The sequence below is a fragment of the Arachis ipaensis genome, chromosome B09 (genome assembly GCF_000816755.2).
Source record: "Arachis ipaensis cultivar K30076 chromosome B09, Araip1.1, whole genome shotgun sequence".
NCBI lineage: Eukaryota > Viridiplantae > Streptophyta > Magnoliopsida > Fabales > Fabaceae > Arachis > Arachis ipaensis.
Window position 1 is genome coordinate 43,211,261 of NC_029793.2, and position 12,418 is coordinate 43,223,678.

At 31.6% G+C, this 12,418-nt stretch overlaps 1 protein-coding gene across 1 annotated transcript; it reads left to right on the forward strand.

The window, feature by feature from the left end:
* LOC107615503 (glutathione S-transferase zeta class-like) lies at positions 1,145-2,278 on the forward strand. Its single transcript, XM_021111866.1, has 6 exons — positions 1,145-1,166; positions 1,345-1,430; positions 1,525-1,615; positions 1,657-1,736; positions 1,834-1,909; positions 2,015-2,278. The coding sequence occupies exons 1-6, from the start codon at positions 1,145-1,147 to the stop codon at positions 2,152-2,154; spliced, it is 495 nt and encodes a 164-aa protein (XP_020967525.1). The 3' UTR covers positions 2,155-2,278.

Genomic DNA, 12,418 nt, shown 5'->3' on the forward strand with positions numbered 1-12,418 from the left:
CGGACCGATTATCTTCGCATTCGGATTTGAGTTTTGATATTCCCGTTTTTGACACTCTTTTGTATATATATATAATCTCGTGTTAGCTTATCCCTGTTCGTTACGTTATCGATCGGAGTGTTGCGCTTTCGAGTTACGGTTTTTGTTTACCCCTTTTTCTACAAAGGCTCCTAGTTATAATCAATCATTCATACTACTATACGTACTAAATTTTAATTCTAGAGGTCGTAATACCTTGCCATCTCGGAATTATGACTTAAGCATAAGACTCTGTATGGTACGGTGTTACAGGTAGTTTCTTACTCCATACAAAAAGGAATAAGACTGATTCTGGGTTTGTGTATGCTTGTCACTGTTTGTGGCAAAGCTGGTGCTCTTGGTGATTCTGTTACTGTCTCCCGTGAGAAGAACAAGAGAGGATTAAGGTTGGTGGCCAAGCTTAATTTTTTCCCCCATAATTTTTCCTTTTCTAGTTCTTACATGCATTTGAAGTCTTCCATGCTACTTCCTTACTTTGCTTTCCTCTTTCTGTTTTTGTGTTTTTTCCCACAGTTGTTTTCCCTCTTCTTGGCATGTTGAGGATTTTGCGAGTTTTTCTTTTTTTATTTGAATTTTGAAACTATTGTTATGAATTGTATAAGTAATTGTGTATAATCAATTTCGTAAAGAAAAGGGAAGGGTTATGCCTCAGAAATTAAATCTGTGTTTTAAGTATGAACTAAAAGCTTTCAATTTGGTGTTAGTTACATCCCTTATTTCTTTATATGGTTTAGTGATTTTAGTAACTGGTAATTTCCATTTTCTTCTTCTTCTTCTTCTTCTTCTTCTTCTTCTTCTTCTTCTTCTTCTTCTTCTTCTTAATTCTCTTGTATAACTAACCAAACCTTGATTATCTTGGTTGTTATAGTCTCATGGGTGATGTTGGAATAGTTTTGTGTTTCTATGATAATTTCCTTGCTTCATTCTTCCTCTGAATATGATTATGATTTTCATTTATTTCAGGCCTAAAATATGACTATATAGCCATCAATCTCTTGAAGGAAGAGCAATCTCATCCCGTTTTGTTTCCTTCCTTTTATTTTCCTCAACATCCTCACTACTTAATCCCCAATCTTCTGCTAACAAAAACTATAAATAACAAGTAATGATATGCTCTCTTGGATTCAGTTTGTCAAATTGGAAATTTGAAATGGTTATTTTGTAAGGAAAGTTTATTTCAGGGGTCAAAATTGTAGTCTTCCCTGAATTTCTGGTTCTCTGTAGATATGAATTTTGTAAGGAAAGACTATTTTACATGTGCAGTATGATTGGTGTTTACTCAATATTTTATTTGATCATGTTCAGAATTCCTCAAGCTCAACCCCATTGGTTTCGTGCCGGTTCTGGTGGATGGCGATCTTGTGCTTGCTGACTCCTTAGCCATTATTATGGTCATCCCTCCAACTTCATATCTAAATGCTTTCTTTTTGTACCCCTTTCCCCCTTTATTTCCCTCATTCATATTGTTGTTTTGTATCTATGCAATATCTGGATGATAAGTATCCTCAACACCCTTTGCTGCTTAGTGATATTCACAAAAGAGCAATCAATTTCCAGCTACACCTGCTCTGTGTCAGTTAGTGGTTGCAAACTCTAATGAATGCATTGCCTTCTAAGTTCTAATCATGTCATCTCATCCACAAGCTACCCACATCATTTCCTCGTCCATACAGCCTCTTCAAAACATAAGCTTTCTGGTGTGCATTCGGTTCCTGATTTTCTATTATGAATGAAGCCGTTGTTCCTGGATGTTTCAGCTTATACTTTACACACTATGTCCACTGTTATTTGTAGAATTACATCGGGGAAAAAGTCGGCCCTGACAAAAAGCTTCCTTGTGTACAAGGTGTCCTTAGAAAGGGCTTCACAGGTGATGTTTGATTAACTTGCTTATACAATAAAGGCTTTAAATATGCATTTCTGTTTTTTTAGGGCATATTCTAATGCTATCTTACTATTACCACTTTTGTTTTAGCACTTGAAAAACTCTTGAAGGACCACACGGGAAGATATGCAACGGGAGATGAAATTTCCTGGTATGTTGGTATTTTAAGGGGGCAGATGATTCCTTTTAAGGGGGCAGATGCTATAGTCTCATGTGTGATATTGGAATAGTTTTGTGTTGCTTGCATTTACATTAATTGCTATGGCTGGAATTCATATGTTGTTGGCTTTATTAACACTTAACGGAGTTGTATTGCTATAGCTGAAATTTGTTTGTGCAATTCTGGTTGTTGTATTTCTGATTTTCTGCACTTCTGTTTGCTGTGGCTGAAAGTTGTATTGTTATTTTTGGTTATTTTCTTTTCATAATGAACTAGAAACATCGGTTGACTTGGTATATATGACATAACATAGCAGATATAGTATGACTTGGTTATTTCTGATTTTATAGCTTTTTATTTTATGGGTTATAGCTTATGCTTTTTTTATTTTTGAATTCTAAATTTGGATTTGTGAAACATTATTATGCATCGCTGAAACTTGTACAAGGTACAGAAAGAATTAATGATATCAGTCATTGATAGTTTTGAGTTTGATTTTTAATTATGAATATTTTTCTAACTATTTTCTATATAATTATGCAAGATAATAATGAAGATTAAGCTGATTATTATTGTGATTTATTGGCTAAGATAGAGTAGTATTGGGAATGGATACATGTGTGGTTAGTTGACTAATGACTTTTAATAGAAGATACTTATGTAGGATATGTTTTTTGTAGAGTATTAGTAGTAAATTCTAAGTGTGAGATGTATGAATATTCACAACTTCATTCTAGTATTGTTGGATCATTATTTTAAATATATTTTGGTTAGAGATAATTTTTATTATTTAAAGAAATTATTTAGTATAATTATGTATTTATTTTTATTTTATAATATTTAACTCATTTAATTAAAAATACAGAATTATTATACATGTAATCATATTACTAAATATTATGTTGTATTAATAATTATTAGAATATTATATATATAAAAAAAATAAGGAAGCTAAGGCTACACTTATATATGGTAGCTATAGTATTCAAAAAAAAATTGAAGGACCTAAGGCTACACTTATAAAGAGTAGCCATATCATACAATGTGGCTATGCTTTATAGCTGATGCAGTAGCATTGAAAAGCGTAGCCTATTCTGGTAAAAATGGAAGCTGAAAAGTGTAGCCTTTGGTCCTGGACAGCATCACTTGAAAAGCGCACCCTATTCCCAAACGCCAAAAGCGTAGCCCTTGGTGCAGAAAAGCGTAGCCTTTGAGAATAGGCAACGGCTGAATATGAATCACCTCAAAAAGTGTAGCCGTAGCCCAGAAAGCGTAGCCATAGCCTAAGGCATCATTTTTTTTTTCACTTTTGGCTACACTTTTCAAGTGTACCTGAATGGGTGTTTTTTTTGTAGTGGATTTGCAACGGTAAGCTAAAAGTGTTAATTAACAGACAGTCATGTGTTTAAAGCTCTAATTCTTGTTATTCCATAAGACCTACTATATGACAGACACTTAGAGTATACAATAAAGCATAGTTAGTCCATTTCCAAGGCTCTAATTAGGACGAACTGCTCTGATACCATAATGTAACACCCTAACTTCTAGCACCTCATGATCGTACTAAAAGCTCAGGCGTTACTTACCTCTAAACATTTTTATTCTATACTATTTTTATTCAATATTGAGCCTTCGTGAATACAAACCGAAACTTTCACCAAGAAAACGAAGAGTCGGTACTTTAAATCATTTAATCACAAAATTATATATATCCACGTAGTATTATATACATAGACTTACCCAAAGATCCTCAAATACAATTCCTACCCCTCTAAAAAACTAATATTAAATATGCTGGGGAGTCCCTTGATGAGCACCTTGCCTGCGAAGATGCTGCCGCTCAACTCATCAAAGAGCTTCTCGGCCGATCTGGCAAGTACATGGATGATTACAACTATGACGTCATCGAGGAGTGCTGGGGAACCATAAGGGAGCCCGAATGGGAGTTGGGGTGGTTCAGGACTAGTTACCATCGCCTTAAGGAAGACTTCGTTAACTTCAAATGAGATGTGAACCCTGACTAGGATGATTCCTCCGGCTCCGACGACTCCGACGCCTACTAAGTCGACTGCCAGATAACTCACCCTTGAGCACCTCTTGACGACAAGCATCGAACACTCAATGGTGGCTCACGTATCCGTTGTTACGTCTATCATCCATGGACGTACCTTATTTTCCTCAAGTGTGCTAAAAATTTTCGTTTCAGTGTATCCAAATGGAACCCTACTTATCAAATGAATACAAACCCTACTATTACTATTCCCATAAAGTAATTGATGCTGATCTCCCTTGTATCCATTTTCAACTGAGCAATTCTCCATCTACAGTTTACGCTGCACAAATAAACTATCACAACGAACTATTGCAACCTCTCGAACAGTACGTCTAAACCTTCGACCTATTTAATAATTACTGACATAGTAAAAAAAGAGTCAACAACTTTAATAATAACTGACATATTCTTATAACTATTGGGAAACAATGATGAAAACGTAAAATGTGAATCAAAGTATTTGTTAAGTTATTTAATTCCACAATTATTCCTTCATATTGTATTGTGTTAGTTTTAGTTAAAATGATCAGAATATTCCATTAGCTACTAAATCAAGGTTAAATCATAAATAGGGTTCGCTGCAACTCTGACTTAAAAATAGGGAGAATGTAACTTTTTAAACTTTTAAACATAATACAAATGTTATTTATATTTTTTTAAATCTCACGACAAATACAGCAAAAATACATTATAAAGTTGTCAATATATTTATGATATATTTCTAAAAAAATATACTATTTATACACACCTATTAAAATACAACACAAGAATGATAAACTCTTTGGTGATATTCTAATGAGAGTTTTCTTGTAGATGGACAACACTTACATAAAATTGATTTGGTTATTACTTTCTTAGATTGTTGAATAGTGGTAGATTTTTTTATTTTCTTATTCTTAGTTTTAATGATATTTTTACTTTGTCTATGTATTGANTAAAAATATAATTTTCAATTTTAATGTATTAAAAATATATTTTAAAAATAAACTAACCAAACATATTTTTATTATTTTTAACGTTTCAAAATAAATTTTCTTCTCACACAAAAATAGAAAATATTTTCATGAGCCAATCAACCTCTAAATTGTTCTACCTCAAAACGATTTGTACAAGACATATTAGTAACAAAAATTATTTAAGGACAAATAAGTGATATTGAACAAAATTTTATTTTAAACAAATGGATTTATCGAGAATGTTTATTTTGATAAAAATACTTAAGTACAACAAAAATATTGGTCATTGAAATAGATGCTAAATATTTCCAAGTTAAACTATGGATTAGAATCTTACGTTACAATACTTATCTTAAAATTTTACTCTTAATAAATCTTTGTTTTTCTTTCAATTTTTATTTAAAATTTAATTATCTGTTAAATTTATATTTTTTACTACTTCAGTTATTAAGAAATACATATTAAATAAATGTTTAATTATTCTGTTGGTTTCTATAATTTTATCAAAGTTACAATTACGTTTTTATACTTTTTTTTCTTTTCAGTTGAGTCCCTACATTACTTTTAATTTTGTAATTACGTCCTTTTTATGTTAAAAATGTTAAAATTAACATAATATTTTTACCAAAATACATTCGATCAAAGATTTAATTAAGTTTTTAATTATAAATATCTTCAATTTGCGAAGAAATATTCAGTTAACTCTAATATTTTTTACACTAAGAAGGACTTAATTACAAAATTAAAGCAATATAGGGATCTAATTGAAAAAAATATAAAGACCTAATTAAAATATAGTAAAACTATAAGAACCAACAAAATAATTAAATCTTAAATAAACCTTCATCTTTCAGCATATAAGTCATATTTCTGAATGTATACTTTTATACTAATTTATTATTATTATTATATGTGTCATACATTATATTATTCCCGTATTTGAATCATATAATAATACTCCAGTAATTAAGTACAAAATTTTATTCATATTCTTATGAATTTCAAATACTAATCATTAAATAGAGTAAAAATTCTATCTATAAAGGAACAATATAAACTTTTGCATTTTATTACAAGCTATTTATATTAGTAATAGCATAACCAAAATTAAAAGGACCTAATAAAATGCAGTTTTTGTATTTAAATACTTAAGGCTCTAGAGAAAGCAATGACATAGTTATTATTAGTTTCAATTAACTAATAAAATAAGAGTTAAGCTTGGTTTTAACGATGTTTGTGTTTTGATTAATATGAATGGGACCATTTTATTTTTTATTCCAATAAACAACGACACTCAAAATAGAGTACCTAACCCCAAAAGAATAAGGGATGCCAGAGTGCTCACCTATTAAGTTTATTTTTCCTAATTTTTTGTTGTGCACATAATATACTTACATCTTCAATTGGTACACCCAAAAATCCATCTTATAACCATAACATAGTTGGAAATTCTTTAATTTTTTTTATTTTTTCCTATTCTAAGACTTTGCTTCATTTACCTGCTTTAGAAAATGTGAACCCAAAAAATCCAGAATTTTTGGATCGTAACATTCACAAAAATAAAACCAACCTCCACCTTAAACCCAAATGTTGTCCCTTATCTGGTTCATCATTGCAGAGTCCAATCTCCATCAACTATAACACCTTGTTAACATTGTTAATTTCAGCAGCTAGCCTGGCTCACTCAATATTAGCTAACCCAGTGAATAGTATCCCAATATCTTTCACTAATACGCTGCTCAGAACCCTAAAACCAACAGCCACACGTGTCTACAAGGCACTATCTAACTGAGATTCTCACGACCTTTGTATGAACTCTACTCTGTATGCTATAATTGTTCATAATAGAAACATAGATACGATGATACACAAATTTTTTAATTTATTTGGTAATTATATACATAATAGAATATTATATGTAATAATTTTGAGAAATACTAATTTATTCTAAAATCTTAATCCACAACATTTCTTCCTCCACTAACACTATCACCACCTAGGCATTGATATCATCCAATAAGCCTACCATTTATTATCCATTTGTAACTCTACCAACATCATCCATCTTCTTTCTATCATCCATAATTTCAAAAACAAAATACACGAATAAAACTATAACAAATTAACTAAATTTAAGACAAAGAATGATGAAGCAATGTTGAAAAGATGAGAAAAATAGTAAAAAAAATTGAAAAATAGAAATTCTCTCATCCATCATCTATAATTTCAGAGGGGAAGAAGATGAAGGTGGTTCTTTTAGAAGGAGGAAGATCTGGGAGGACAACACAATGAAAATGAAGAGAAATAGAGGAGAGGCAAAAATGGATAGAGATGGCGATGGAGATGATAACAATGACGACGATGGTGGATGGTAGATTTTGAGATAGTGGGAGGGATGAGAGAGCCAGCCAGCTAGGATCTGAAAGAGACTAAGAGAAAGTGGAAGTAATATTGAGGGATGGTAGATTTGCTTTATCACAAAGTATTAAGAGTGAAAATGTCCAAAACATCTATATCCACCATGAAAAATTTGGGTCTCCACATTTTCGAGAGGTGCAAAATACATGTCTATTGTGTGTAATTGTGTATCACCATATTTTTTAAAATTTGTGTCTCAATAACCAAACGATGAATGTGTGTCATCGTGTCTTTGTCTTTAAAGGATGCACTTACTAACCAAACACATCCATAGGAAACGTTTCAAGTTTATCAATGTCCTTTACTAAAACTTTCATGCTCTATGTACAAAAAATTTTTAATTTTTCTTTTGTCATTTAATGAGGTAGTTAATGACCATATTAGCATATATAATAGCTTTGAAATGACCCAAGTGTTTAGCTCAACCTTGGTAGAGGCTTGATGGTGGCTAAAAAAGTTTGTATTTTAAATAGTAGGATAGGTGTGCGACTTCTAATGTGTAATGCCTTCCCAATTTATAACAATGAATTGTGAATACCTGTTATTTAGGTCTCACTTGTGTCTCCTTTTAATCTCTAGAATGTGCCGACCTAATGCAACCACCGTTGCTATTGTGCTCTGCTGCTTTAACTATTTTGTGCTTCTCAACCTTCTGATTCCCTTCTGGTTGATCATGGTGGGCTTTTAGTTCTGTTTTTTCATTCACCATGAACCTTGTCCCGTGATCCAAGATCCGTTGCTAATTCTGGTTCGTGGTCATTGTTGCACATGCTTATGATTAGAGCTTTTACTCGTGCTGTTTATGACATATATCTATATTCTGTTTCCCTATGAATGCACAATAGCACATGGAGGCATGTATAGAGTAAGACACCGCCTACCAAGATTAGCATAACATAAATATCGGCTTTGTGGTTAAATATATCATTTAACTTAAATTAATCTACTTATAATTAACAATAATGTTATGCAGCTAAAAATGTTGTCAATTGCAAGCAATCTCACTCAGCTTTTGAACATCCAAACCCAAACCCAAATCCAAACCCATCCTTCAACAATATTTTTTATTTTTTTATTTTTTGTGATTGGACTGTAAGGAGCCCAACTGATACAACAAAATCTCCAATACTAGGAATCCCCTTAACTTTTTTGAAAAAGAACCCCCTTCCTTTTCAATCTTCTTCTAATAAGCACATGCCTACTTGCCATTACTTCTAGTTTATTGCTTCTTCTACGATTACACTCTTTGTCACTTTCATCACTCCCATGTCACGCCCTCTTTATTGGCAACCTATTCCAGACAACTATGTGGCACTGATGCCTGGGTAAAGGGCAAGAACTTCTGGAACCACGAATCTTCTTCTTTGCTGCTTCTTCAATCTCCATCTTTGTCAGCTTGGTCCCCTATTGTTGAAGAAGGCTAAGTCTGATGCTTTGTCACCACTTTGAATGAATTGGACCAGCTGCAATCACAATCTCTCATATTCACAGAATCTTCATCATCTTCTTCCTTATCAATCATGGTTGTGACCTCCACTGCCATGGTGCCATAAACCTATCTTCCACTAATATATAGTGAATCTCTTCCTTTAACCTGATGATTACCATTTTCAATTCATGTCCACCCAAAGCAACTAGCCTCACCTTTGTTATATCCAATGATGGTATCATTTACTACCAACATTTGGAAGAGATGAAAACTACAATACTAGTATAAACCCCCAACAAGATTAAGAAAACAATTAAGAGTGAGTGATGATATTAAACAAATTTGTTAGCCTCTTTTTGAGTCAAAGGAAAAACAATTGCAAACAAAAGCCCACCAACAAATTAGCTTGGCTCACCATTTAAGCCATCTTCACTTGATAGTACATGATGCTAGGAGCATCTATTTTTATGATAATATTTCTAGTTGAAATAATAGTTACGATATATTATCATACTAAGCTTTTGAGTTAGTCACATATTGTCTAGCACTCTAAGGCTCTCCTTCTTTCCACTACTATAAATATGTATAACACCCCCTTCCTTTTGCTTACTTAGTTGAGAAATAAGGTCTTTCTATTATATAAGTTTTGTGCTTATTTTCTTTAGATTCTTTTAAGAGTAAGGGATATATCCTTAGTTTATCCAACTAAGATGGATGCACAAAGCTAGCTTTGAATTTAGTTGGATAGAGATACATGCTCAACACTTATAGCACCACCAGAAAAAAAGATTTAGCCACAAAAAAGTACCCACAAAACCATTAAAGTAGCAAAATTATATGTCAATCCTTGAAATTTTCTACGAACATCCATCCCTGTGGCTAAATTTTATTAATTTGTCACAAATAACACTAACAGTGACCTCCTAAACTAAAGTATTTCACAAAACTATTTCTTCTCCATTTGTATCAACATCTTATCAGTCCTTGTTTTTCATCTTTTTCTCTCTTTTTTTTTTCTGGACTTGCATAGTCTCTGTGATAACATATGAAAGAAAGCAGACGATTAGAGAGAGAGAAAACCACTTGAAGAGTGAGGTCAGATCTAACCATCCAAGGTTGGAGGGCATAACAAACTTGGAAGCTTTAACAAATACCCAAATCAAAGTTGGAAAAGAGTAGTATGTATTATGAGTCCTTTTTTCTCTGCTTCTATCTCTTTCTCTAAATCCCTTCTTGCTACTTGAATCTCAGATCTCATTTTTCTCCTTTATGTGCAAGTAATTCATTGTGAAGTTGCTAATTCTTTCTCTTGTCATGAAAATGGCTTATGATCCATCTATCTTCTTATTCTTATTTTTTTCTTCTCATTATTTTTGCTACGAATTCACTTTTCTATGACAAGAATTGTATTGGGCTTTCACATTCTTGGATATCTTGACTTTAATTTGCCACAAACAAGGCTCACTGTGGCTAAGTCACGCGCGATGAATCAATTTGGCATGTTTCCCGCCATTTTCCCCAATTTTTATTCGAATAATATTTCTCTAATTTGGTAAAACTTTTGTTTAAATATTTTCTCAAATTTGTTTAGTGTAGCACAAAATCACAAAACTAGAGAGTTAGAAGAATCCTTTTCCAGCTAAAACCTAACTACTCTTTTCTTTTGTTATGATTTTTTAATTTCGGTGATGATAATGTTTGTTTATATTTTGCGGCTATAATATATGCTTGGATTTTACTCATTTTTTTCTTATATTTCTTTTCCTTTTCTAATTTTTGTTCTTGAGTTATGGAATAAATTTTGTCTTTATTTGTTATTATTAGGTTGTTGAGTGTTAGTTCCTATTAGTGGATAGATTAGTAGGCAGAGCCTTATTGTTTCTTATTTGATTGTTGATTATCCCTTTGTTGTGCTATGTCTCTTTGGATTGATGCCTTGTTGTGCTGTGGTATATCTCAATTGCTTTCCAATTATGGTGACTCTTTGTAGACCATCAAATATTTATAGATATTTAGAAGACGATGACATTGAGACAAGGTTCAACAAATCAAGGTGCAACAATGATCAAAATAACAACACTCCTAGTAATTACTCTACCATTTTAGCTAAGATTTTTTTAGTGTTAGGAATCTCTTGTAGAGCACACAAGATTTGTTCCTTGACACCAACTAAGAAATTGTAATTTCATCGTTATGCGTTGACAAATTATTCATTAGTGAACAAGTTTTGCGAGTGAATTATATTGTTATTTCTAAATTAGACATCAGTTATTTTTTATAACTATTGCATAACCGTAGTCTACTTTATTAGAAAGTATAAATATGATATTGCTGGAATATACTGTGTTAAAAAAATACAACTAAGTTCATTGAAGACTACATCCACACTAAATTCCATGAGTGATTTAGAAATTATGTAAGTTATTTATAGTTAGTAAAACTTATCTATTCTAACATAGAATTTAAAATCACATTTTGAAATCTTAATCTATCTAATACATGTAGGTCACACAAATTAATGATCTAGATGTCACTCATGAAAGAAGGTGGCTTGCAGAAAGGCCTAATGATATTGTAAAAAGATGTGAGGAGTATAATGTTCATGTATTCAAGTTTTGTATAATTAAAAAAGATTAAAGACTTAAAATACAAAATAGTGCGGTGTGGTTATGTCCATTACTATTATTAATAGTGTTTCCAATATCAGGAACCCTGTTATACTAGCACGCGATAATGCATACTATAATAAAGTAGTAGATATGATAGAGTTAGACTACTTTAACAAACTGAGGGTTGTGTTGTTCAAATGTATATAGGTTGATATCATACTTAACAAGGGAATCAAGATAAATCAATTTGGGATCACAAGTGTAAAAATTTTTCTAACTTAATACACATTGGTGATAATAAAACATATGAGTCATTTATTCTTGCAATGAATGTGAGAATGGTTTAGTATGTTGGTGATCCAGTTGATGAAAGTTAGTATTTTGTTCGTCACATGAAACCTAGAGATTCAAATGATATAGAAAATTTGAATGAGAAGGATTTGGGTGAATTATTGGTGGAGGACATACGATTTTGTGAGCAACAAGTTAAGAATCTTAAAGAGTTTCAATTAGCCAAGGACGAGGTTAATGAACCAGAACAAGATGAACTGTATATTGACAAAAACGATAATAATATCGGTAATGGTGATAGTGAAATTAATGAGTTAGTTGACATTGATTAATTCTAGATATTTTGTTATGCTAGAGTTTTTGTAGGTTTCAGAGTTTTTAGATAGATATAATATTTCTCTAATAATATTGAGATAATTTAATTTTGTTATTCTACATAATTTGATTTGATGGTTCTACACAATTAACATTCACATATAGTTATAGTGAACAGCATATCATAATATTATTTTATTAAAATATCTAAAGATAAGATAATTTAAAATGATTAATTATTACTTTTTTTTATCTTCATTGAA